Consider the following 26,226-nt stretch of genomic DNA (forward strand, 5'->3'; position numbering starts at 1 on the left):
GGTAGGCAGCAGCAGGCTCGTAAGCATTCATTCAAACAGCACTTCCTGCGTTTGCCAGCAGCTCTTTGCAATGCTTGAAGCACAGCTCTGTTTATGACTTCAAGCCTATCAACTCCCGAGATTAGGCTGGCAATACTATAGTGCCTTTAAGAACATCCAATAGTCAAAGGTATATGAAATACAAATGGTATAGAGAGAAATAGTCCTATAATTCCTATAATAACTACAACCTAAAACTTCTTACCTGGGAATATTGAAGATTCATGTTAAAAGGAACCACCAGCTTTCATATGTTCTCATGTTCTTAACAAGGAACTTAAACGTTAGCTTTCTTACATGGCACATATTGCACTTTTACTTTCTTCTCCAACACTTTGTTTTTGCATTATTTAAACCAAATTGAACATTTCATTATTTATTTGAGACTAAATTGATTTTATTTATGTATTATATTAAGTTCAAATAAAAGTTAATTCAGTATTGTTGGAATTGTCATTATTACAAATATATATAAAAATGGTCCGATGTAATCGGTCTGGGATTTTTTTTTTTTGGTCCTCCAATAATCGGTATCGGCGTTGAAAAATCATACTCGGTCGACCTCTAATCCAGATGTCATTATAATATTGATGACTGCGGACTCACGGATGGTGTTGCTCCAGCTGCTCCAGTGTTCAGATCCTCTGCAGTTACTATTCTTCCTCACCCTCATCTTCACGTCGTACCGTTGTGTGTGGTCCAGGTTGGTCTCAGTGAATGTCAGTCCCTCTGTGAAGCTCCTCACCTTTCAAGACACACATACAAATAGCCTCTTAATAAAAACAGGGCCACCACTGAACATAAGTTAAGACAACTCTCTGGTATACTCATCTATTTTTATTTTTTACTTAACACTTTTCTTAAAACTCCATTTTTGGTTTAAGGGCTTGTAAGTAAGCTTTTCACTGTAAGGTCTAAACCTTTCGCATTCGGTCCATGTGACAAATACAATTTGATTTGATAGTATTACCAGGTCATTGATCTGGAGCTGGTAGTTGAAGCATCTGGGTGTGGTGTTGGACGGAAGATCCCACTGCACTAGCAGACCCTCCTCTCTGACCCAGGCAGTGATGTTGGGGGGCGGGCGCAGTACTTCAATATCTATGGTGTCCATTTTATTAGTGTAGATGCAGCACACGCCAGGGCGTGACACTTTGAAAGTCAGACTCAAAGAGGTGACGCCGTCACCCACACTCCCTTGGCAGCCAGCAGACACGCCTCGAACCACACCGCCAGGCCATCCCTGGCCTCCCATGACCTCAGAGACACAGTCCACACTGGAGATACTCTCATTGTTCCTACACACACTGATATTCACACACACACACACACAGCACTTATAACAGACACCTTAATTAAAGGTGGGTGTCATGTACTAAAATTAGATTACATTTTTATTATACTTTAAAATGGTAATTGCACAGTAATAACCAATAAATTGACAAGTTCCACTATCACATAAAATAATTGTTGCTAAGCCTTTCATTTTCTGTGTATCTTGGATATTGTGGGAGGGGCTTACGAGACAGAGGCAGAGGATTGGCTGTCATTAAGAAGACCATGGAATTTCCAGGAGCAGTTGAGTTGATTGGTTGGGTAGATAAGACAGCGGGCCGGTCCACCTAGAGTTACAGACAGGGTTTCAGCGAGTGTGCATGCGTGTGTGAGTGTGTGTTTGGTCTTTGTGCATTTTGTGTTACTGGGTGATAGGTCGCAGAGGTCAATGCTGGTGTCAATGTCAGTGTCGTTATAGTCCCCGCTGTCTTCATCGTTGTCGCTCTGAACCAGCTGCATAACACCATGAGAATCCCTCTGGTACACTCTCTGGCGCACCGGGGACAGAAAAAGAAAGATATTGTAAATCTAAAATGGTTTGAGACAGGGCCATTAGAGACCACAGACTATCATAGTGATCTCACTTCACTGTACTCCGTCTCGTCATCCTGACAGGGGTATAAGGGAGGCAGTTCTTGCTTCTGGTCAGGTTCTAGGCTCTGGTGTGTGTGTCTAGCAGGGCTTCGGGTCACATCCAGCCTTGTAGTAACTGTCCCAACAGTCAACCCTTCTGTGCTCTCAGAGAAACTTGTTTCAGTCGTTTGAGTTACTGTCAGACAGAGATAGAAATAGAGCTCAGTAAGGTCGCACACTATATCATAACAGTTTTGGTTGAAGCTACTCTGAAATCATAGTTAATCATAGTTACAATTACTTCACACTAGAAGTTAAGCTACATTAAAGACACCCTTAGGATCTGACTGTACAAAACATAGACATGACAGACTGACCAGGTGAATCTGGGTGTAAGCTATGATCCCTTTTTCATGTCACTTGTTAAACCCACCTCAAATCAGTGTAGATGAAGGGGATGAGATAGGTTAAAGAAGGATTTCAGGAAGGTGTTCTTAATGTTTTGTAGTTTAATTAAGTAAAGCTACATTGAAAAAGCAGTTCACTAAATCCAAGCTACTTTGGGAGAAAAAAAATTGATCATATCTAAATCTGAAATGTCATTGATTACAAATGACAAAAACACATCACTCTGGGGTCAGGTGTTAAATGTTCAATACTGCCATTTATCTTAGCTCAATATCAAATCATTTCTGGGTAACAATTAAGTACTTCAATTTAATTGAAAGCAATCACTTGTAGTCAAAAATAAACAAAAATAGCTTCTTAGCGAAGAGCAATTTCTCATGCAATAATTTGACTAAGAGTGTCTGGGAGTGGTCTGAGTGAGGAGGGCAAAACTGAAAACTAGGAGAGAGGTTTGGAACTCTTTCTTATTGGTCTATCAAACTCATTTAATGCATGTTGATGTCACCAGACAGGCCAAAACTCCATCCCACCAAAACAGGGACACATTTCAGGCGGTCTTTTCAAACAGCTCTTAAATTAAAAGGATATCATAATTTTCACAATTTCAGTCTTTTTTCATCCTCACAGTGTGGAAATATATGTCAAACACAGGAAAATCACATTTGACTGCACTCGATCTTTAACTAAATGTGTAATTTGACCGATTATTAATAAAGACAAAAGCTGTTTCAAGTGAGAAATAGGCCGTTCTGAACCTGAAAAAGAAATTAAATTCTTGCCTATATCAGACACATCTCTTTTTTGCAAAAAAAGAAATCAAAATGTGTAGTTCCAATAGTTAGCTACTCCACTACATGGATTTGAATTGATTGGAATTCAACTTCCACCATGCTACTGCAAAATGTAGTTTAATTACTAGTGGACTTAAATGTAGTTCGCTACTCCCCAACACTGCAGGGTAAACGCATGTAAGGATGATACACAATCACCTTTCTCTGCTCTCCCGAGGGAATGCAGCACCACAGCACAGACCCAGAGGACCACCAGATATAGCCCCATTGCAAACCTGGGGGAGGGGGGGCAAACACACAGATATCACACCATGATAAAAACCTGACTACTTCAGCAGGGATGAAAATAGCCCATATTAATATATGTAGCCTTAGAGATTATGTTCATGTAAATCAATCATTTGCTAACATCAGATAACATTTATATTAGACATTTATGATGGTTAATTAGATAATTCATTTGATGATACAGCAGTAGCAATACAAGGATGTAACATCTACAGAAGAGACAGGAATGCTTATGAGGGAGGTGTTGCTGTATATATTCAGAGCCATATCCCTGTAATGCTTTACTAAGATCGTATGTCAAGTGTTATTGAAGTGTTCTGGTTGCTGGTTCATTTGGCACATCTAAAGCCTTTTCTTTCAGGGTGTTGCTATAGGCTACCAAGTGCTAACAGTCAGTATCTAAATAATATGTGTGAAATGCTTGATAGTGTATGTGATGTGAACAGAGAGGGCTACTTTCTTGGGGACCTGAATATTGACTGGTTTTCATCAAGCTGTCCGAGGAAGCTTCTTACTGTAACCAGTGCCTGTAATCTGGTTCATGTTATTAATCAACCCACTCAACAGGAAGCTCCTCACTGTAACCAGTGCCTGTAATCTGGTTCAGGTTATTAATCAACCCACTCTACAGGAAGCTTCTCACTGTAACCAGTGCATGTAATCTGGTTCAGGTTATTAATCAACCTACCAGGGTGTTTAGAAACACTACAGAAACAAGATAATCCACATGTATCGATCACATTTTTACTAATACTGTAGAGCTTTGTTCTAAAGCTGTATCCGTACCCATTGGATGCAGTGATCACAATATAGTGGCTATATCCAGGAAAGCCAAAGTTCCAACAGCTGCGCCTAAAATAGTGTATAAGAGATCATACAAAAGATTCTGATGTGATTTACGTGGATGACGTTAATATTTTTTGGTCTGATCCACTTGATGAATTTATGAAATTGCTTCATCCAGTTATTGATAAACATGCACCTGTTAAGAAACTGGCTGTTAGAACTGTTAAGGCTCCATGGATTGATGAGGAATTGAAAAACTGTATGGTTGAAAGAGATTGGACAACAGGAGTGGTTAATAAGTCTGGCTGCACATCTGACTGGCTGACTTACTGCAAATTGTGACTAAACTCAAAAAGAAGAAACTGTATTATGAAGCCAAGATCAATGATATAAAGAATCATTTAAAAACTTGAGTACTTTAAATTAAATTATTGGCAAAAAGACTAATTCAACCCCCTCTTTCATCAAATCAGATGGCTTATTTGTCACAAAACCATTTGAGGTTGCCAATTATTTGAATGATTGTTTAATTGGCAAACTTAGGCAGGAAATGCCAACAACGAACAGTGAGCAATTGTATTCATGCATAAAAAAAATACAAATAATAAAAGAAAAGCATTGCAAGTTTGAATTTTGTCAAGTTAAATGTGGGAGAAGTGGAAAAATTATTGTTATCGATCAATAATGACAAACCTCCTGGCATTGACGACTTAGATGGAAAGCTACTGAGGATGGTAGCTGACTCTATAGCCACTCCTATCTGTCATATTTTTAATCTGAGCCTAGAGGAAAGTCTTTGTCCTCAGGCCTGGAGGGAAGCCAAAGTAATTCCGCTACCCAAGAGCGGTAAAGCGGCCTTTACTGGTTCTAACAGCAGACCTATAAAACTGTTGACCAAATACAATGATATTTCTCTGTAAACAAATGAAGACTTTCAGCATGCTTATAGAGAAGGGCACTCAACATGTACTGCACATGTTACACCCCTGAAAAAGGGGAGAAATAATCACGAGAGTGATACGGTGTTCTCACTTAAACTTTTAGTGTAATCATTTTTACAAAAGTAACACATTACAAAACAGAAATATCAGAGCAATCGATCTCAGGCTCATAGATTAAGAGAGGACTGTGTGTAAACACATGCTCTGGACTAGAGCAGGGTCATACTTAAGCCCTGATTCGGACTCCTGGGATGCAAACAGTACTTTTTGCCTCAAATCTAAAACGCGCATCAGGAAGCTTTGAGGGGTCTCCTTGCTATGCTGTGCTTCTGAAGCTAGCTGTTTGTAAAGCTCTGTTGCACTCTTCTCTTGGAAGTGGGAACGCAGGATACATCTAAGTGAGGGAAGAGTTAGTTGGGGTTTACCTTCCAAGTAGCTGCGTAGCTGTGAGCCTGGAGAAATAGCCCTGACTACTGCATCTACTATTTCTACCTCAGGATGGCCTCTGTTAAGTCCATTCTCGATCTGATGGGCAATGCTAGGAAAAAAACAGTTTTTCTTTCTGGCCCGGTTCACCTATCTGACCAGAAATGTTAAACTCTTTGCGCCAGTATGAGCTGGGCTGTGCATTGGGTGAGAGCGGCACGCTCCCCTGAAGATTGGCATGGGGTTGGGGTTGGGGCTGACGCAGAGAATCACTGGCTTTGGCTGCAGTAATCTGCTCAGTTCCCGCCCCTTGTTGTGGGGTTACAGTTCTCAGTTCCTCTATTCTGTGATGTGTTCCGGCTGGTTCAATATCATGGTCAGTTTGCCCTGTTTTGTTATCTATGCCACTGATCATCTCTGTCATTTTGTCTTTAATTAGCAACAATTCCAACATACCGCCATCTTCTAACTCTGCAACTTCCTCTCTTTCAAGGAACATCATAATGTGAGTCATCAATGATATGCGGGATTTGTCTTGAACATCTCTTCTCTGTTCGCCTGATATGTCAAGGAAATCTCTAGTAACTTGTCTTTAGTCAGGGTGTGCAATTCTCCTACTACCTCTTCCTGTAGTTCTTCCAAGGCGCTTGCCATGTTGACAGAACAGGAGGAACTTTTACTGTGCAGGAGTTGACTCTGAATTAGATGGTCCTTACTGTCTCTGATGGTCGATCAATGGCCTCAGTTGACACGTACTTAACCACTAACTTCCAACTTCCCTCGAACAGCAACACTTTCCTCACTGCAGCCTGCCTGAGTTGTTATGTGGGGATTTAGCTGGCTCGGAATTCAGCGACCAGGATGTGGAAAGTGGATATCTGAGCAGCAATCTCAGCGGAGCCTCCAAAAATGTTACGACCCTAAAAAGGGGGAGAAATAATCACGAGAGTGATACGGTGTTGTATTCTCACTTAAACTTTTAGTGTAATCATTTTACAAAAGTAACACATTACAAAACAACGGAAAAACCATTATACAAATAACACAGCAAAATATCTTATTAACAACGCACATGTTCATTCACAATCGACCTAAAACGGCAGCTACTCTCAATACGATGCTATTCTTCGCTACAACCGAGCAGGGCTCATATTACTCTCTGCAAACTTAACTCTAACTTCCTCAAGATGTTACTAAGACACACCTTAAACACTATTGACATGTTAGCGAGTTATTACATTTAAATTACTATTTTTTTTAATCATCAATAACGTACCTGAAAAAGGGGAGAAATAATCACGAGAGTGATACGGTGTTGTTTTCTCAATTAAACTTTTAGTGCAATGAGAAAAGACTGCGATTTCCCTCGGAATATGGGTGGAGACCAGAGCAATCGATCTCAGGCTCATAGATTAAGAGCATTTAGTAGATCACAGATTAACACTTTTAGGCACCACAAAATAAAGTAATCACTATAACGTTTACACATTACTCTCACAATTCGTACCCTTTGTACGCTTAGCGGATTTGAACTTTAACACAATTAGATGAATGTTATCAATCTCTATCAACTAATACTGAATGCATGATCTTTTTAACCTTAGATGTTTTAAGATCCTCACATACTATGAATTTACTAATACTTTTTAATGTATTTTCAGGCTATGAATATTTCCTTTAACCTGTCACACTCTCCCCGACAAAATAAATGTTGTCCCAACATTACCAACATTGTCTTCTTCAACAGTCCGTATGCACTGGACCTAGAAAATCCTCTTCTGTAAGGTAGTACTTGAGCAGAGGTCAAGGGTCACAGTTCAAATATAACTAACAAGTTATATTCACAGTCCATATCTGTTGACCAGCTGTTGACATAAGCAGTCTTTTGTCATACTATTGATCAACAGTCCATCAATTTGAATGATCTATATGCATAGTCTGCAAATTGTCTCTTTTGACAGTCTGTGAAATCAGACAGCAGTCCATGGTCAAACATGTCAACTCTGTAGCCTTTTTGCTGAAGCCTATACATGTAAGGTGGCTGAAAGTAACATTGCTGTAGTGATGGCAGCCATGGAACCAGTCCTGGTGCAGAGTAGACAGGGAACAACTGTGGCTGTGGCTGGATACTGTAGCAGGAAGGGATACCAAGCTGATCATAGGTAATACGTCTTGGAGGGTGTCTCTCTCTTTGTGGCAGCTGGTAGGCTGGTTCCTCAGGTTCAGCAGCATCAGTTAATGAAGGAAAGGCACTTGGTGGACGATCATCAGGCAAATTTTCAGCAGACAAGTTCATCTCCTCAGCAGGCAGGTCTTTAACTGTTGTTGTCTCCTCCAGCCGCTTTTCAACAAGAGGCTGTGCTGGTAGCGTATCAGGGACTGGCACTGCAACTGTCTGTTTCACTGTTGGGGGCCGGTGTTCCCACTCTCTCGCTGGTTTAGCATTCCTCTCTTCAGGTACTGTAGGAGATGTGGGAACCTGTAGCGGCTCATGATGAAGGTCATATTTATCCCCGCTTTCTTCATCAGAATCTAGAGGCTGTGATGCAGGCTGGTGTCTCCTCGTTTTCTGACTTTTGTCCACTTTGGTCATTTCTGGTTGTGTCTCAAAAGGTAAGTGGTCACAGGACATGAGCAGGTTTCTGTGCAGGACCCTGGAGCGTCCCCTACCCTTTTCTGGTCTCAATTCATAAATCGGCAGGTCTGAACCCATTTGTCTCACCACTGTGTGAATTGTATCTTCCCAATAGTTACAGAGTTTGCCTGGTCCTCCTCTTGGTGCCAGGTTTTTAATCAGAACTCGCTCGCAAGGCTGTAACACTGAACTCCTAACTTTAGTGTCATAGTACTTCTTACTTCTTTCAGCGGCTTTCTGGGCATTTTCATTTGCAATGGTGTATGCTTCTTCCATCCCTCGTTTCCAGTTCTCCACGTAGTCTCGCTGGTTACTGAAACCTGCTTCTGTGCAGAATCCAAAGAGCATATCAACTGGAAGCCTGGGTGATCTCCCAAACAGAAGATAAAATGGTGAATAGCCAGTCACTTCGCAATGGGTGCAGTTATAGGCATAAACCAGTTTGTTCAGAGATTCCTTCCAATATGACTTTTGTGTCTCAGTTAGTGTCTTTAACATTTGCAACAATGTTCTGTTCATGCGTTCCGCTTGACCGTTTCCCATCGGGTGATAGGGTGTTGTCCTGGACCCCGCCATGCCACTGAGTTTCTTTAACTGATGGAACAACTGATTTTCAAATTCTCCCCCTTGGTCATGGTGGATGCGGGACGGGAACCCAAACTTCAGGGCAAAGTCATTGAAGATGAGATTTGCAGCAGTTTTACCTGACTTTGATGTGGTGGCGTAGGCTTGAGTGAAACGTGTAAAATGATCAACAATCACGAGGATGTACTCATATCCCCCTTTGCATCTGTCGAGATGAAGGAAGTCTATACATACCAGTTCAAATGGCTGTGTTGTCACAATGTTTGTCAGAGGAGCTCTTGTTTCATGGGCTGGCTTTTTCTGCTTGACACAGCTACAAGTTTTAGTCACATAGTGCTCGATGTCAGATTGCATATATGGCCAGAAGAAGCGGTCACGTACTAGTGATACAGTGCGGTCAGTACCCTGGTGTCCCATGTTATTGTGCAACTCTTCCATCACTTTACCTTTGTACTGCTCTGGGAGAACTAACTTCTTGCGGGCTGTAGTGATTCTGTACAGAATGCCATCACTGTCTATTGTCAATTTGTCCCATTCTCTGAATAGGCATTTTGTCTTTGGACTGGATTTCTTTTGCTCTTTAACTGGCGGTTTGGAACCAGACAGTTTGAAATTGAGCACAGGACGGATGACCGGATCAGATTCTTGTGCTTCTCTCCCATCTTTTGGGATCGAGCTGGTTGTTGCAGTGGTTGTCTCACCTTCAGCTGATACTGACATCGATGCAGCTGAAAATGACCAAGGTACAACAGCCTCTTTCTGTACCTCAACTGCTTGTATCGTGGCGGCGATGGTGTCTGGTGGAAGCTCCTCAGAACATTCTCTCATCAGTGACTCTACATCCAGTGGCATCCTTGACAAAGCATCTGCATCACCGTTCTCACTGCCTGGCCTGTACTTTATTGTAAAGTGGAAATCAGCCAAGTCTGCAACCCACCTGGAAGTGGTTGCGTTCAGTTTTGCAGTAGACAGAATGTAGCTGAGCGGGTTGTCATCGCTGTATAAAGTGAAGGTCGGAGCATAGTACAAATAATCATGGAACTTTTCAGTGATGGCCCATTTTAGAGCTGGAAATTCTAGCTTGCTCGAGTGGTAGTGATAGTTCTTCTCAGCTGCTGTTAAGGTTCGAGAGCCATAAGCAATGACCCTAAGCTTCCCATCTTGCTTTTTATAAAGAACTGCTCCCAAGCCTTGGTGTGACGCATCAGTTTGTACAACAAATGGCTGAGTGAAATCAGGGAAACGTAAAACTGGTAGGTGAAGCAAACACTCAATCAGCTGTTCAAGTGCCTGTTGATGCTGGTCAGTCCACAGGATTGGCTTGTTTGAGGGCACCACATTACTTACTTTCTTTGTTTTTGTTTTCCGTGGGTGGTCAGGTAATTTCTTTGAATCTGCTTTCAGGAGGTCATACAGGCAGCTGGCACTCCTAGAAAAGTATTTGATGTACTGTCTGTAGTAAGTGAGTAAACCAAGCATTTTTCTGAGCTGGCCCACAGTCTCTGGTCTGATTTCTTTCAATGCTCTTACTGCTTCAAAATCGGCTGGGTCAACTCGGCTGCCCTCTGCAGACACTATTCTGCCCAAATAACGGACCTGGGGTTTAAAGAGATCACACTTACTTGGTTTGAGTTTAATGTCATACTCTCTGAGACGCTGCTAAACTTTTACATTTACATTTACATTTAAGTCATTTAGCAGACGCTCTTATCCAGAGCGACTTACAAATTGATGCATTCACCTTATGACATCCAGTGGAACAGTAGTGCATCTAAATCTTTTAAGGTTTTAAGGGGGGGGGGGGGGTGAGAGGGATTACTTTATCCTATCCTAGGTATTCCTTAAAGAGGTGGGGTTTCAGGTGTCTCCGGAAGGTGGTGATTGACTCCGCTGTCCTGGCGTCGTGAGGGAGTTTGTTCCACCATTGGGGGGCCAGAGCAGCGAACAGTTTTGACTGGGCTGAGCGGGAACTGTACTTCCTCAGTGGTAGGGAGGCGAGCAGGCCAGAGGTGGATGAACGCAGTGCCCTTGTTTGGGTGTAGGGCCTGATCAGAGCCTGGAGGTACTGAGGTGCCGTTCCCCTCACAGCTCCGTAGGCAAGCACCATGGTCTTGTAGCGTATGCGAGCTTCAACTGGAAGCCAGTGGAGAGAGCGGAGGAGCGGGGTGACGTGAGAGAACTTGGGAAGGTTGAACACCAGACGGGCTGCGGCGTTCTGGATGAGTTGTAGGGGTTTAATGGCACAGGCAGGGAGCCCAGCCAACAGCGAGTTGCAGTAATCCAGACGGGAGATGACGAGTGCCTGGATTAGGACCTGCGCCGCTTCCTGTGTGAGGCAGGGTCATACTCTGCGGATGTTGTAGAGCATGAACCTACAGGAACGGGCCACCGCCTTGATGTTAGTTGAGAACGACAGGGTGTTGTCCAGGATCACGCCAAGGTTCTTAGCGCTCTGGGAGGAGGACACAATGGAGTTGTCAACCGTGATGGCGAGATCATGGAACGGGCAGTCCTTCCCCGGGAGGAAGAGCAGCTCCGTCTTGCCGAGGTTCAGCTTGAGGTGGTGATCCGTCATCCACACTGATATGTCTGCCAGACATGCAGAGATGCGATTCGCCACCTGATCATCAGAAGGGGGAAAGGAGAAGATTAATTGTGTGTCGTCTGCATAGCAATGATAGGAGAGACCATGTGAGGTTATGACAGAGCCAAGTGACTTGGTGTATAGCGAGAATAGGAGAGGGCCTAGAACAGAGCCCTGGGGGACACCAGTGGTGAGAACACGTGGTGTGGAGACGGATTCTCGCCACGCCACCTGGTAGGAGCGACCTGTCAGGTAGGACGCAATCCAAGCGTGGGCCGCGCCGGAGATGCCCAACTCGGAGAGGGTGGAGAGGAGGATCTGATGGTTCACAGTATCGAAGGCAGCCGATAGGTCTAGAAGGATGAGAGCAGAGGAGAGAGAGTTAGCTTTAGCAGTGCGGAGCGCCTCCGTGATACAGAGAAGAGCAGTCTCAGTTGAATGACTAGTCTTGAAACCTGACTGATTTGGATCAAGAAGGTCATTCTGAGAGAGATAGCGGGAGAGCTGGCCAAGGACGGCACGTTCAAGAGTTTTGGAGAGAAAAGAAAGAAGGGATACTGGTCTGTAGTTGTTGACATCGGAGGGATCGAGTGTAGGTTTTTTCAGAAGGGGTGCAACTCTCGCTCTCTTGAAGACGGAAGGGACGTAGCCAGCGGTCAGGGATGAGTTGATGAACGAGGTGAGGTAAGGGAGAAGGTCTCCGGAAATGGTCTGGAGAAGAGAGGAGGGGATAGGGTCAAGCGGGCAGGTTGTTGGGCGGCCGGCCGTCACAAGACGCGAGATTTCATCTGGAGAGAGGGGGAGAAAGAGGTCAGAGCACAGGGTAGGGCAGTGTGAGCAGAACCAGCGGTGTCGTTTGACTTAGCAAACGAGGATCGGATGTCGTCGACCTTCTTTTCAAAATGGTTGACGAAGTCATCTGCAGGGAGGAGGGGGGGGGAGGGGGAGGAGGATTCAGGAGGGAGGAGAAGGTTGCAAAGAGCTTCCTAGGGTTAGAGGCAGATGCTTGGAATTTAGAGTGGTAGAAAGTGGCTTTAGCAGCAGAAGAGGAAAATGTAGAGAGGAGGGAGTGAAGGGATGTCAGGTCCGCAGGGAGGCGAGTTTTCCTCCATTTCCGCTCGGCTGCCCGGAGCCCTGTTCTGTGAGCTCGCAATGAGTCGTTGAGCCACGGAGCGGGAGGGGAGGACCGAGCCGGCCTGGAGGATAGGGGACATAGAGAGTCAAAGGATGCAGAAAGGGAGGAGAGGAGGGTTGAGGAGGCAGAATCAGGAGATAGGTTGGAGAAGGTTTGAGCAGAGGGAAGAGATGATAGGATGGAAGAGGAGAGAGTAGCGGGGGAGAGAGAGCGAAGGTTGGGACGGCGCGATACCATCCGAGTAGGGGCAGTGTGGGAAGTGTTGGATGAGAGCGAGAGGGAGAAGGATACAAGGTAGTGGTCGGAGACTTGGAGGGGAGTTGCAATGAGGTTAGTGGAAGAACAGCATCTAGTAAAGATGAGGTCGAGCGTATTTCCTGCCTTGTGAGTAGGGGGAAGGTGAGAGGGTGAGGTCAAAAGAGGAGAGGAGTGGAAAGAAGGAGGCAGAGAGGAATGAGTCAAAGGTAGACGTGGGGAGGTTAAAGTCGCCCAGAACTGTGAGAGGTGAGCCGTCCTCAGGAAAGGAGCTTATCAAGGCATCAAGCTCATTGATGAACTCTCCGAGGGAACCTGGAGGGCGATAAATGATAAGGATGTTAAGCTTGAAAGGGCTGGTAACTGTGACAGCATGGAATTCAAAGGAGGCGATAGACAGATGGGTAAGGGGAGAAAGAGAGAATGACCACTTGGGAGAGATGAGGATCCCGGTGCCACCACCCCGCTGACCAGAAGCTCTCGGGGTGTGCGAGAACACGTGGGCAGACGAAGAGAGAGCAGTAGGAGTAGCAGTGTTGTCTGTGGTGATCCATGTTTCCGTCAGTGCCAAGAAGTCGAGGGACTGGAGGAGGCATAGGCTGAGATGAACTCTGCCTTGTTGGCCGCAGATCGGCAGTTCCAGAGGCTACCGGAGACCTGGAACTCCACGTGGGTCGTGCGCGCTGGGACCACCAGATTAGGGTGGCCGCGGCCACGCGGTGTGGAGCGTTTGTATGGTCTGTGCAGAGAGGAGAGAACAGGGATAGACAGACACATAGTTGACAGGCTACACAAGAGGCTACGCTAATGCAAAGGAGATTGGAATGACAAGTGGACTACACGTCTCGAGTGTTCAGAAAGTTAATCTTACGTAGCAAGAATCTTATTGACTAAAATGATTAAAATGATACAGTACTGCTGAAGTAGGCTAGCTGGCAGAGGCTGCGTTGTTGACTATGTAGGTTAGCTGGCAGTGTCTGCGTTGTTGACACTACACTAATCAAGTCGTTCCGTTGAGTGTAATGGTTTCTACTGTGCTGCTATTCGGGGCTAGCTGGCTAGCTAGCAGTGTTGATTTACGTTACGTTGCGTTAAAAGAACGACAATAGCTGGCTAGCTAACCTAGGAAATCGCTCAAGACTACACAATTACCTTTGATACAAAGACGGCTATGTAGCTAGCTATGTAGCTAGCTACGATCAAACAAATCAAGCCGTTGTACTGTAATGAAATGAAAAATGTGATACTACCTGTGGAGCGAAGCGAAATGCGACCGGATTGTTGAGTGCGGAAGTTCTGTTACGTTAAGGACGACAAATAGCTGGCTAGCTAACCTCGGTAAATTAAGATAATCACTCTAAAACTACACACTCTAAACTACACAATTATCTTGGATACGAAGACAGCAAAGACAACTATGTAGCTAGCTAACACTACACTAATCAAGTCATTCAGTTGAGTGTAAGTTGTGCTGCTAATCGGTAGACGGTGGACTAGCTAACGGTAGACGTTAGCTAGCTAGCTAGCTGCAGGGCGGTGTAGACTGCGTTAGGACGACGAAATACGATAATTACGCAATTATCTATGATACAAAGACGGCTATGTAGCTAGCTAAGAAGAAAAATTGCTAAGATTAGACAAATCAAACCGTTGTACTATAATGAAATGTAATGAAATGTAATACTACCTGCGGACCGAGTGCAGATGCGACCGCTCGCTCCAACCCGCACATCATTCACATGGCTGTAAAAAAACTGGAAAAACACCTTTCCTGACTCTGACTAGTGTGTCAAAGAACTCAAGGTTGTCTGGCCACTGCGGGTTCAGGTCTGGCTGGAAAAGCATTGTCATGTCATCTTTGAAAGGCTGGGAAGCTACACGGCACTCAATCTGAATGCTACTGTGTTTTGGTACAGCAACCTTCTCTTTCTTGGTTTTCACTGCGTATTCATCTGTCTGTTCTGCACTAACAGCCTGTATAAAAGCTCTCACCTTGTTTCTTTTGAGGCTTGGGAAAGCTGTTTTTACTGTACTGTATCGTTTGGTCTTTTTGGTCATTGTCAGGATGTGCTCGATAACATTGAAACCTATGATGGGATGAGATAGGTGACAGCCTTTCATTACCAGCACCGGGATGATCAGTTCCTTTGTTTGGTCAGTTTCAGAGGCTAGACGAAAAGTTGTTTCAATCCATCCCAGGTACGGCATTTCAGTCCCATTTGCTGCAGTCAACCTTAGATCATCAGGTGAGTCCAGGATTTCTGAAACATCTCTCAGCCTTGCGTTTGGGAGAGATTCCTCTTTCCATCGTTCATCAATGACCGATACCTGAGAGCCTGTGTCCCATAGAGTTTGGAGGTGGTGGCGATTCAGGTGACACTCAATAAGGCACTGTCTGCCGACTAGCGAGGTGACCTTACGGGGGTGGCAACCTTGAGCTAGGGATGGTAAGGAGTGGGCATTTTCCCTTATGTTTAGTCCAATGTTGGTTTTGACATACTTTGGAACAGTACAGTGTCTCTTTACATGATGAACATTGCCTCCAACTGCTTTTAAATGCAAGTAAAACTAAGTGCTTGCTCTTCAACCGATTGCTGCCCGCACCCTTCCACCTGACTAGCATCGCTACTCTGGACGGTTCTGACCTAGAATATGTGGACAACTACAAATACCCAGGTGTCTGGTTAGACTGTAAACTCTCCTTCCAGACTAACATTAAGCATCTCCAATCCAAAATTAAATCTAGAATCGGCCTCCTATTTCTCAACAAAGCCTCCTTCACTCATGCCGCCAAACATACCCTCGTAAAACTGACTATCCTACCGATCCTTGACTTCGGCGATGTCATTTACAAAATAGCCCCCAACACTCTACTCAACAAACTGGATGTAGTTTATCACAGTGCCATCCGTTTTATCACCAAAGCCCCATATACTACCCACCACTGCGACCTATGCTCTCGTTGGCTGGCCCTCACTACATATCTGTCGCCAAACCCACTCAAACAAACTAGTCTTTGCTAGGTAAAGCCCCGCCTTATCTCAGCTCACTGGTCACCATAGCAACACCCACCTGTTGCACGCGCTCCAGCAGGTATAATGCACTGGTCATCCCCAAAGCCAACACTTCCCTTGGCCGCCCTTCCTTCCAGTTCTCTGCTGCCAATGACTGGAACGAATTGCAAAAATCTCTGAAGCTGTAGTCTTATATCTCCCTCTCCAACTTTAAGCATCAGCTGTCTGAGAAGCTTACCGATCACTGTACCTGTACACAGCCCATCTGTAAATAGCCCACCCGACTACCTCATCCCCATATTATTATTGCACATCATCAATTGCACATTCTATCACTCCAGTATTAATGCTAAATTGTAATTATTTCCGCCTCTAGGGCCTATGTATTGCCTACCTCCCTACTCTTTGTCGCACTGCTTTGCTTTATCTTGACCAGGTCCCAGTTGTAAATGAGAACTTCTTCTCAACTGGCCTACCTGGTTAAATAATGGTGAAATAAAAAACGTATTTAAAAAATTGTATTTGGTACAAATGATTAGTTAAATTCAAGACCTCAGATAAATCTGGTAATGAATGGTGTGGCTGTTGAACAAGTTGAGACTAAATTACTTGGCGCTACCTTAGATTGTAAACCGTCATGGTCAAAACATATAGATTCAATGGTTGTAAAGATGGGGAGAGGTCTGTCTGTAATAAAGAGATGCTCTGCTTTTTTGACACCACACTCCAAAAAGCAAGATCTGCAGGCTTTAGTTTTGTGTAATCTTGATTATTGTCCAGTCGTGTGGTCCTTTGCTGCAAGGAAAGACCTAGTTACGCTGCAGCTGGCCCAGAACAGAGAGGCACGTTTTGCTCTTAATTGTAATCACAGGGCTGATATAAATACTACACATGCCAGTCTCTTGTCTCAGAGACTGACTGCCTCACTTATTGTTTTATAAGAAACAATGTGTTGAAAATCCCAAATAGTTTGCTTAAGTCAACTTACACACAGCTCTGACACACTTATCCCACCAGGGGTCTTTTCACAGTTCCCAAATCCAGAACAAATTCAAGAAAGCGTACAGTATTATATAGAGCCCTTATTGCATGAAACTTCCTTCCATCCATCCATCTCATATTGCTCAAATAAACAGCAAACCTGGTTTCAAAAAACAGATAAAGCAACAGTTTGCGGGACTCTCAACGACTCTCCCCCATTTTACCAAGATAGTTTGTGTATATGCACAAAAAGGCTACGTGTGCCTTTTTAAAAATGTATGTAGTTACAGTCCTTGTGCAGTTCTTGTCTATTGATGTTCTGTATCATGTAATTCTGTATTATGTTTCATGTGGACCCCAGGAAGAGTAGCTGCTGCTTTTGCAACAGCTAATGGGGATCCTAATAAAATAAAATAAAAACTCAAGGCACATCAGAACTTCAACATTCAGAGGGCCACACACGTTATACTTATTTCTACCAGGTTTAAGAGAGTGTCGCCTGGAGTCGTTCTTTAAATATGTCATTCCATGGGCATTATAGCTTCTGGTAGAGGCTTCTCTAAGGTATAGATCTAAGACACCGGTGCGCCTGTATATAGCCCCGCTGTTGTTATTTACTGCTGCTCTTTAATGATTTTCTTTCTTAAAACTGCATTGTTGGTTAAGGGCTTGTAAGTAAGCATTTCATTGTAAGGATTGACTGTTGTATTCATCACATTGTAACAAATAAAATTAGATTTTGAAGACCAGCTTAACTACATGAAATCCTTCCCCTTTCCAGTACAAACCAGACTGACCTTGGAACAGCATCTTAGGGAAACTTGATGATATACAACTCATGGGTTTTAGACAGTTGAGAAACACAAAACACTAAATTGCCCCCTTAACATTGGACATATCAAAAGCTCAAAACAGCACAAGACATGTTAGGCTTAAGTGTTAATAAGATAGAAAGGTTAGAATGATGGTCTCATATCAAGATAAAGGTCAAATACCGTTGTGTTTCACTGAGTATCTTCCTTGGTCTGGTCTTGATGCCGTCTAGTGTCAGCAGAAAGAGTGTTGGCACACACACTGACTGCCTCTGGAGGGAAATGTGACATTACTCATTACTGGAAAGTTGATAGACAGGAAACTACATACAGTGGTGTATTAAGTAGAAATACTTTGAAGTACAACTTCAGTCGTTTTTTGTGGCATCTGTACTTAACTATTTATATTTTTGACAACTTTTACTTCACTACATTCCTAAAGAAAATAATGTGTTTTCTACTACATAAAAAAGTACTCGTTACATTTTGAATGCTTAGCAGGACAGGAAAATGGTCTAAGTCACACATTTAATTAAAGAGAAAATCCCTGGTCATCCCTACTGCATCTGATCTGGTGTAACGGTTTTCTTCATCTGAAGGAGAAGCGGACCAAAATGCAGCATGGTTTCTTTGATTCATGTTTAATAACAAAAAGATAAACACGAACACTACAAAACAATAAACGTGGAAACCCAAAAACAGCCCTATTTTTTTTATTTTTTTACTGAGGCTATTTAAAAAAATGTTTTTTTATAAAAAATAATTTATTATCTTCAATACCATTCATTCTTTACAACTCATAATTTTCATACATACACAAATAATGGTATTTTAATTAAACTAATTTAACTAAACATACACCCCAAACAAAACCTCAGGGGAGCATCTTCCCTCCCCATCACACTACAAAATACCTTTAATACAGCCCCCGTTTAAAGAGACTCATGAAAAGCCATAGCAGAAACCTGTCCCTATCCGTCCCTCTCGCTCTCCCTACACCTCTCTCTAACCTGGCCCACGTCAATACAAAATCCCCCCTTACCAAACCTAACAACGCCCGTGCCCTAGCCCATACTACTCCGGCAAAGGCACAGTCCCAAAAGACATGGCGCACAGTCTCCTCCCTGCCACAAGAGGATCTTGGACAGGTGGGGGATTGCACCAAACTATACCGGTACATGATGGAATGTACCGGCAAGCACTTATGGAGGCTCAACCAATTCCGGTCCTTGAGCCTGTTGTCCAGACCCCGCACCTGCACTCCCTCCCAGACCACTTCCGAGATGCCCACTACAGGCGCCGGACTCCCTGCCTTTCTGACCTCCTCGTACAGGTGCCTGTGATCTAAACCTACTCGGGCAACTTCAACCTCAGGGTGCGCAAGCAGCCACTTGGCCGCATGACCAAAGTGCCACAGCAGCTGTTCCGCCCGAGGACCCGTGTTAGACCACACCATTACGCTTCTCGCCTGATACGAGAAGAACACCCGCAGGAGGTAACCAGACGGGTGTATCACTGGATGAGCAAGCTCTGTTAACAAGAAGGAAACAAAAATTGTGTCCAGCTTGAGGGGGAAATGTGGTACCCCCCTACCTCCCTCCCCGATGGGACAGATCATGCGTGCCCTGGCGACCCACTCGCACCTGCCACTCCACATAAACTGAAACACAAGCCTCACTAGAGGCCTCCTCAGACAAGCCGGCAATGGGTAGATGTACGCCAAATACAAAAGAGACGGCAACACATCCACCTTTAGGACCAGGACTTTGCCCATAAAAGACAAATACCTAGCCTTCCACATTGCTAGCTTCCTCTGTACCACTGCGATACGCATGTTCCAGTTTAGCGTCGCTGAGCCGGAGGTCTCAAAATGGACCCCGAGAATCCTCAGGGCCCCCTCACAGAGAGATAACCCCCCAGGCACATCCGTTCTACCGCGCCATCTTCCAAAAAACTTGACGGAAGACTTTGCATGGTTCAGAACTGCTCCCGACGCTCGGGTGAAATCCCCAAAGATGGCAAGGGATCTTGTCAGGCACGAGTCCTTGCACAGCAGCAAGGAAGTGTCGTCGGCGTACTGCGTCATCTTAACATGCAGCCCACCACTTCCAGGGATCAACAATCCTTCCACCCCTGTGTCTGCCCTAATGGCAGCCCCCAGAGGCTCCATGTACAGAACAAAGAGGAGAGCCGAGAGTGGGCACCCCTGCCTGACCCCAGACGAGAGGTCAAAAACGTCACCCAAGTGACTATTTACACTAACTCGGCACCCCGCTCCGACATATAATGTACGATTCCATCCTATGAACTTCTCCCCAAATCCTAATCGACCTAACACTCTGAATAAAAAGGATGTATTCACGCGATCAAAGGCTTTCGCCTGATCTAGCGCTGCTACCATTAAAGGCAGTCCTCTATCTTCAACCCAAGCGATGGAGTCCCTGATTAACTGTAGGTTCAATCTAATAGAGCGGCCCTCTACCCCGCACGTCTGATCCTCATGGACGACGTAGGGAAGGGCTGTGCGCAACCGGTCTGCTAAAACCTTTGCAAGTAGCTTGTAATCTACACACAGCATGGTCAACGGCCGCCAGTTGCCAAGGTCTGTTACTTCCCCCTTCTTATATAAAAGTGACAGCACACCAACAGCCATTGATCCCCCCGGGACCCCCGTCTCAAGGATGGCCTTCAAGACTTCGAGGACCACTGGTCCAAGTATACCCCAAAACTTGAGATAAAACTCAGCCGGCAGCCCATCCATCCCAGGCACCTTCCCTTTTCCCATCCTCCTAAGAGCGCTCTCAACCTCTTCTAGTGAAATCTGGGCCTCCATCAATTCTCTAATGTCCTCCGGCAGCCGCCTGGACAAGTGTTCTAAAAACACATTTCCCTGCTCTACATCTATTTCCCTTTCCTTAAATAAACCTTGGAAATGATCAGTTGTCACCCTGACCATATCCTCTGGTTCTCTAACTATACTACCATTTTCTTCCCTAACGCCATGCATTACCTTCCTACTCTGTCTGGCCCTAACCGACTTAAAGAACATAGCAGAACAAGTCTCATTATGTTCTAGCAAGCCACTATGCGCACGCTCCAGGAAAGCTCGAGCCTTCCGCTCCTACAACTCCCTGAGCTGCGCCTTTAAGGTTGCGGATCTCTCCCAGTCAAACGACCCGCCGAGGTTGCCTGCCTCGTATTCGAGTTCAATTAACCTTTGGATACGATCCACCTCCCTCCTCTCCTCCCTTTTTTTCCTCTTGCAATACCCGATTATAAAAGCCCTAATCCACACCTTAACTAATTCCCACCACTCTAACACCCCCTCGCACATGGACCGGAGGCCTTCAAGCCTCCAAAAGAAACCATTAAACCCGTCAACAAAAGCCTGCTCCTCCAGCACATCCCGATCTAACTTCCAGTACCCCCTACCAAAGAGGCAGACTGGCGACCCCACCTGCAGGAGCACCCCGTCGTGATCCGAAAAGAAAACAGGCAACAGCCGCCCAGACAACTTACCCAAAGACCTGGGTACAAAAATATAGTTGAGCCTCCGCTCAACCCCCCTGGAGTTGCGCCATGTAGGACCGTCCATTTTCGGAGTAGTGTGCAGACCACCATCTACCAGACCATGGCAAGCCATTAGCCTGGCAATGGCGCCTGCACTGCTATCCCCCCCTCTTCCTAAATCTGTATTAAAATCCCCCCCTATCACTAATTCCCTATTTGTGACACACAGGGGCGTCAGACAGTCCACCATCTCCCTCCTGTCTGCCACCACCTGTGGCCCATACACCACCACTAATCTAAATTTACAATCCCTTATCGTGACATCCACCCCTATAACCCTCCCCTGCATTACCACAAAAGAATCCTCCACTTTTACCTCCCTGTGCCCACACAAAATCCCTACACCCGATGAGTGCACCCCCCAACACCCCAAACCGACTCCCCCTTGTCCCACTCCCTCTTAAACCTATTAACATCCCCTCCATCCCTCAGGTGAACCTCCTGTAAAAAACAAAAATCAAACCCCACACCCTCCAAATAACTAAAAACCGCCCTCCTCTTAACACAATCCCTTAAACCCCTTACATTTAAACTAACAAAAGTAAAATTAGACCCCATGAAAGAATAAAAATAAAAACATGTAATACACTCAAATTCTAAAACCCAGACAGAAAAAAACCAAAAACAGGAGACTCACCCGATGCTCCCCTGCTCCATATCTACCGGTGAGAACACCATCCGTACTCCCGACATTCCCCCCTCTTTCTCCATCTCACCAACCCAGGATGCAGGATTAGTGTTTGGCTCCGGGGTGCCCTGCACCCTGGGTCTACCCCCACAATCCTCCCCCTCCCCAGTGCTGCAGCTGGATTGGAAAAAATTCGGGGAGGCTGAGTCCCCAAACAAAAAACTCCCCACCTCCTCCTGTACCCAGTCCTGAGTCTTGTTAGGTGTTTCCCCACCCAACAGAAGTTGAGGGCCTGGGGAAACCAGCAGCAACCCAGAGGTTTCTCCCACCCCCATCACTCTCTTGGCCATCCCCTCCCTCTCACTGTCGGCCAATCGCTCCCTCCTCTTCATTCTCTTCTTTGGTGATGACGGCAGTAGAGAGATACACCCCCCCCCCACCAGCTCCTCCACCATACCCCTCATCTCTTCCACCAGGGCACTTTCCCCCCAGTCCACTTGCTCTTCCACCGTCTCCTTCTCCACCACTCCTTCCTCGCTTTCTTCTCTCTCATGCTCCTCCACTCGGTTGCCTTCTTCCGCCGCTTTTCCTGGTTCTCCTACTCCCGTGCCTTCCGTTTCCTTCTCTCTTCCATCCGCCGCTTCTTGCTCCTCCTCCTTCCTTGTGGCCTTCCCCTCTGGACCTGTACTCTGGTCATGAGGCGTGCTTCCTTCCCCTCCTCTTCTTCCCCCATACCCCGCCCCTGCTCCCCCCCAGCCACAGACGCATATGACCTCTGACGGGCCAGCCACCCCCGCCACAGGTGTGCTGACGAGCCACGCCCATGGCACGTCTTAGGCTTGTCACAATCCCTCGCCTCGTGATCCTCAGATGCACAAAATCGGCATTTTCTTGTACTGCATGATGCGAATATGTGACCGTAGGCCATACAGCGTCTGCAAAATGGGGGCTGACGTGCATAATACAACGTCCCCCTGTCAGCCCCTAGGGAGAACATAGCAGGAGGATGGAGGTAGCCACCATGTCCCTTTGGGTCCTCTCTGAGGAGGGCCTGGAAGCCTCTCCTCCCATTCCAAAACCCAATGGAGTCTTTGAGGTGCCTTGCTGAGGAGACGTTATCCATGTATCTCCCCAGAAAAGCCCTCACCTCTTCGTCCTTAACGTAAGGGTTGTAAATGTTGACAGTTACAACCCTAAAGTTATTCTTCGCCAGGCTTGTTATTTCGTAGTGGCACATCGGCCTCTCACCTCCCACTGCTCTTGCCCTTCTCAGGATATCATCGTGTTTTTCCTCTGTATATAGTGCCACGTCGTATGCTCCCTCCAACGAGTTGCCTTGGAAACAAAACACGTCCTTCACCGTCAGCTTTAGAATCCCCATCAATATTATCCTTCCAAAAGATTCCCGTCCTAAAGGCTCCAACTCCTTTTCCTTCCAAGCAAACCGAATCGTGTTGGCCAGCCCAGTCCCAGGGACCGACCGTGTTGATGTATTTAGCACCATCTCCGCAAGGAGAATGGCGCTCGTTCTCTTCTCTTCCAAAACAAGGAAAAAATAAAAACCAAAGTGACTGAGGCTATCTGGTGCAAACTAACACAGAGACAGGAACAATCACCCACAAACACACAGTGAAACCCAGGCTACCTAAATATGGTTCCCAATCAGAGACAATGATTAACACCTGCCTCTGATTGAGAACCATATCAGGCCAGACATAGAAATAGACAAACAAGACATCCAACATAGAATGCCCACTCAGATCTGGTGGACTCATTAAACACAAATGCTTTGTTTGTAAATGATGTCTGAGTGTTAGAGTGTGCCCCTGGAAATCCGTACATTTTTATATTGTGCGTCTGGTTTGCTTAATAAAAGGAATTTGAAATTATTTATACTTTTGTTACTTGAGTATATTAAAAACAAAAGTAACAATCGGTATCTGGTGTGGCCACCAGCTGCATTAAGTACTGCAGTGCATCTCCTCCTCATGGACTGCACCAGATTTGCCAGTTCTCGCTGTGAGATGTTACCCCACTCTTCCACCAAGGTACCTGCAAGTTCCCGGATATTTCTAAGGGGGGGGGGGGGGGGGGGTGCTAGCCCTCCGATCCAACAGGTCCCAGACGTGCTCAATGGGATTGAGATCTGGGCTCTTCGCTGGCCATGACCAGAACACTGACATTCTTGTATTGCAGGAAATCATGCACAGAATGAGCAGTATGGCTGGTGGTATTGTCATGCTGGAGGGTCATGTCAGGATGAGCCTGCAGGAAGGGTACCACATGAGGGAGGAGGATGTCTTCCCTGTAACGCACAGCTTTGAGATTGCCTGCAATGACAACAAGCTCAATCCGATGATGCTGTGACACACCGCCCCAGACTATGATGGACCCTCCACCTCCAAATCGATTCCGCTCCAGAGTACAGGCCTCAGTGTAACACTCATTCCTTCAACGATAAATGCAAATTCGACCATCACCCCTGGTGAGACAAAACCGCGACTCGTCAGTGAAGTGCACTTTTTGCCAGTCCTGTCTGGTCCAGCGACGGTGGGTTTGTGCCCATAGGCGATGTTGTTGCCGGTGATGTCTGGTGAGGACCTGCCTTACAACAGGCCTACAAGCCCTCAGTCCAGCCTCTCTCAGCCAATTGCGGACAGTCTGAGCACTGATGGAGGGATTGTGCGTTCCTGTTGTAACTCAGTCAGTTGCTGATGCCATCCTGTACCTGTCCTGCAGGTGTGATGTTTGGATGTACCAATCCTGTGCAGGTGTTGTTACACACGGTCTGCCACTGCGAGGACGATCAGCTGTTCGTTCTCCCTTTAGCTCTGTCTTAGGCGTCTCACAGTACGGACATTGCAATTTATTGCCCTGGCCACATCTGCAGTCCTCATGCCGCCTTACAGCATGCCTAAGGCACCTTCACGCAGATGAGCAAGGACCATGGGCATCTTTCTTTTGGTGTTTATCAGAGTCAGTATTAAGGCCTCTTTTAGTGTCCTAAGTTTTCATAACTGTGACCTTAATTGCCTACCGTTTGTAAGCTGTTAATGTCTTAATGACCGTTCCACAGGTGCATGATCATAAATTGTTTATGGTTAATCAAACAAGCATGGGAAACAGTGTTTAAACCCTTTGCAATGAAGATCTGTGAAGTTATTTGGATATTTACGAATTATCTTTGAAAGACAGGGTCCTGAAAGAGGGACGTTTCTTTTTTTCCCTGAGTTTTATATATATATATATATATATATATATATATATATATATATATATATATATATATGTATGTATGTGTATATATATAAATATATATATTTACCCCAAAAATATATGGGGGATTGGAAATGATGCAGAAAATTACATTAATGGAAGCTTCAATCTATCCGCAATATTAAATCTGATCAACCCCCCCAAAAAAAAATATATATAAAAAATATATAAACAAAAATAAGAAGACACAGTGGCAAATTCAATGCAACATATGTCTGGTGAAGTCCACTAAGCATTTTGCATGTAATCAAATCAAATTTGTTGAGCAGATGTTATTGCGGGTGTAGTGAAATGCTTGTGCTTCTAGCTCCAAAAGTGTAGTAGTATCTAACAAGTAATATCTAACAATTTAACAGCAATACACACAAATCTAAAGTCAAGGAATGGAATTAAGAATATATAAATATTTGGACGAGCAATGTCAGAGCGGCATAGACTAAGATACAGTAGAATAAAATAGAATACAGTATATACACATATGAGATGAGTAATGCAAAATATGTAAACATTATTAAAGTGACTAGTGTTCCATTAATAAAGTGGCCAGTGATTTCAAGTCTATGTATATAGGGCACCAGCTTCTAATGTGCTAGTGATGAGTATTTAACAGTATGGTGGCCTTGAGATTGAAGCTATTTTTCAGTCTCTCGGTCCCAGCTTTGATGCACCTGTACTGACCTTGCCTTCTGGATTATACCGGGGTGAACAGGCAGTGGTTCGGGTGGTTGATGTCCTTGATGATCTTTTTGGCCTTCCTGTGATATTGGTTCCTGGAGGGCAGGTAGTTTGCCCCCGGTGATGTGTTGGGCAGACCGCACCACCCTCTGGAGAGCCCTGTGGTTGCGGGTGGTGCAGTTGTCGTACCAGGCGGTGATACAGCCCAACAGGATGCTCTCAATTGTGCATCTATAAAAGTTTGTGAGGGTTTTAAGGTGCCAAGCTAATTTGTTCAGCCTTCTGAGGTTGAATAGGCGCTGTGCCTTCTTCACCACACTGTTTGTGTGGGTGGACCATTTCAGTTTGTCAGTGATGTGTACGCAGAGGAACTTGAAGCTTTCCACCTTCTCCACTGCGGTCCCGTCGATGTGAATGGGGGGTGCTCCCTCTGCTGTTTCCTGAAGTCCACGATCACAGCTCCTTTGTTTTAGCTCCTTTGTTTTGTTG

The 26,226-nt window shown here is 45.2% G+C and overlaps 1 protein-coding gene across 7 annotated transcripts in view; it reads right to left on the bottom strand.

Annotated features, from left to right (window-relative positions):
• The window catches only part of LOC115102766 (uncharacterized), a 31,827-nt gene extending 5,742 nt beyond the window's left edge, over nt 1-26,085 (bottom strand). Inside the window, exons 1-8 of one of the 7 annotated variants that reach the window (XM_029623043.2) lie at nt 25,741-26,081; nt 17,772-17,860; nt 3,345-3,421; nt 1,959-2,143; nt 1,740-1,863; nt 1,562-1,661; nt 1,010-1,346; nt 646-784 (exon numbers count right to left, since the gene is read on the bottom strand). In XM_029623043.2, the coding sequence (XP_029478903.2) occupies nt 646-784; nt 1,010-1,346; nt 1,562-1,661; nt 1,740-1,863; nt 1,959-2,143; nt 3,345-3,414 (955 nt within the window). In that variant the 5' untranslated portion in view covers nt 3,415-3,421; nt 17,772-17,860; nt 25,741-26,081. Of the gene's footprint in view, nt 1-645; nt 785-1,009; nt 1,347-1,561; nt 1,864-1,958; nt 2,144-3,344; nt 3,422-4,220; nt 4,287-4,416; nt 7,511-17,771; nt 17,861-25,740 lie in introns of those variants that run through there. The other 6 variants (XM_065005595.1, XM_065005590.1, XM_065005591.1 and 3 more) reach the window with 6 other exon arrangements.
• Nucleotides 26,086-26,226: the final 141 nt, after the last annotated feature.

The sequence above is a fragment of the Oncorhynchus nerka genome, linkage group LG20, assembly GCF_034236695.1.
Source record: "Oncorhynchus nerka isolate Pitt River linkage group LG20, Oner_Uvic_2.0, whole genome shotgun sequence".
Classification (NCBI taxonomy): Eukaryota; Metazoa; Chordata; class Actinopteri; order Salmoniformes; family Salmonidae; genus Oncorhynchus; species Oncorhynchus nerka.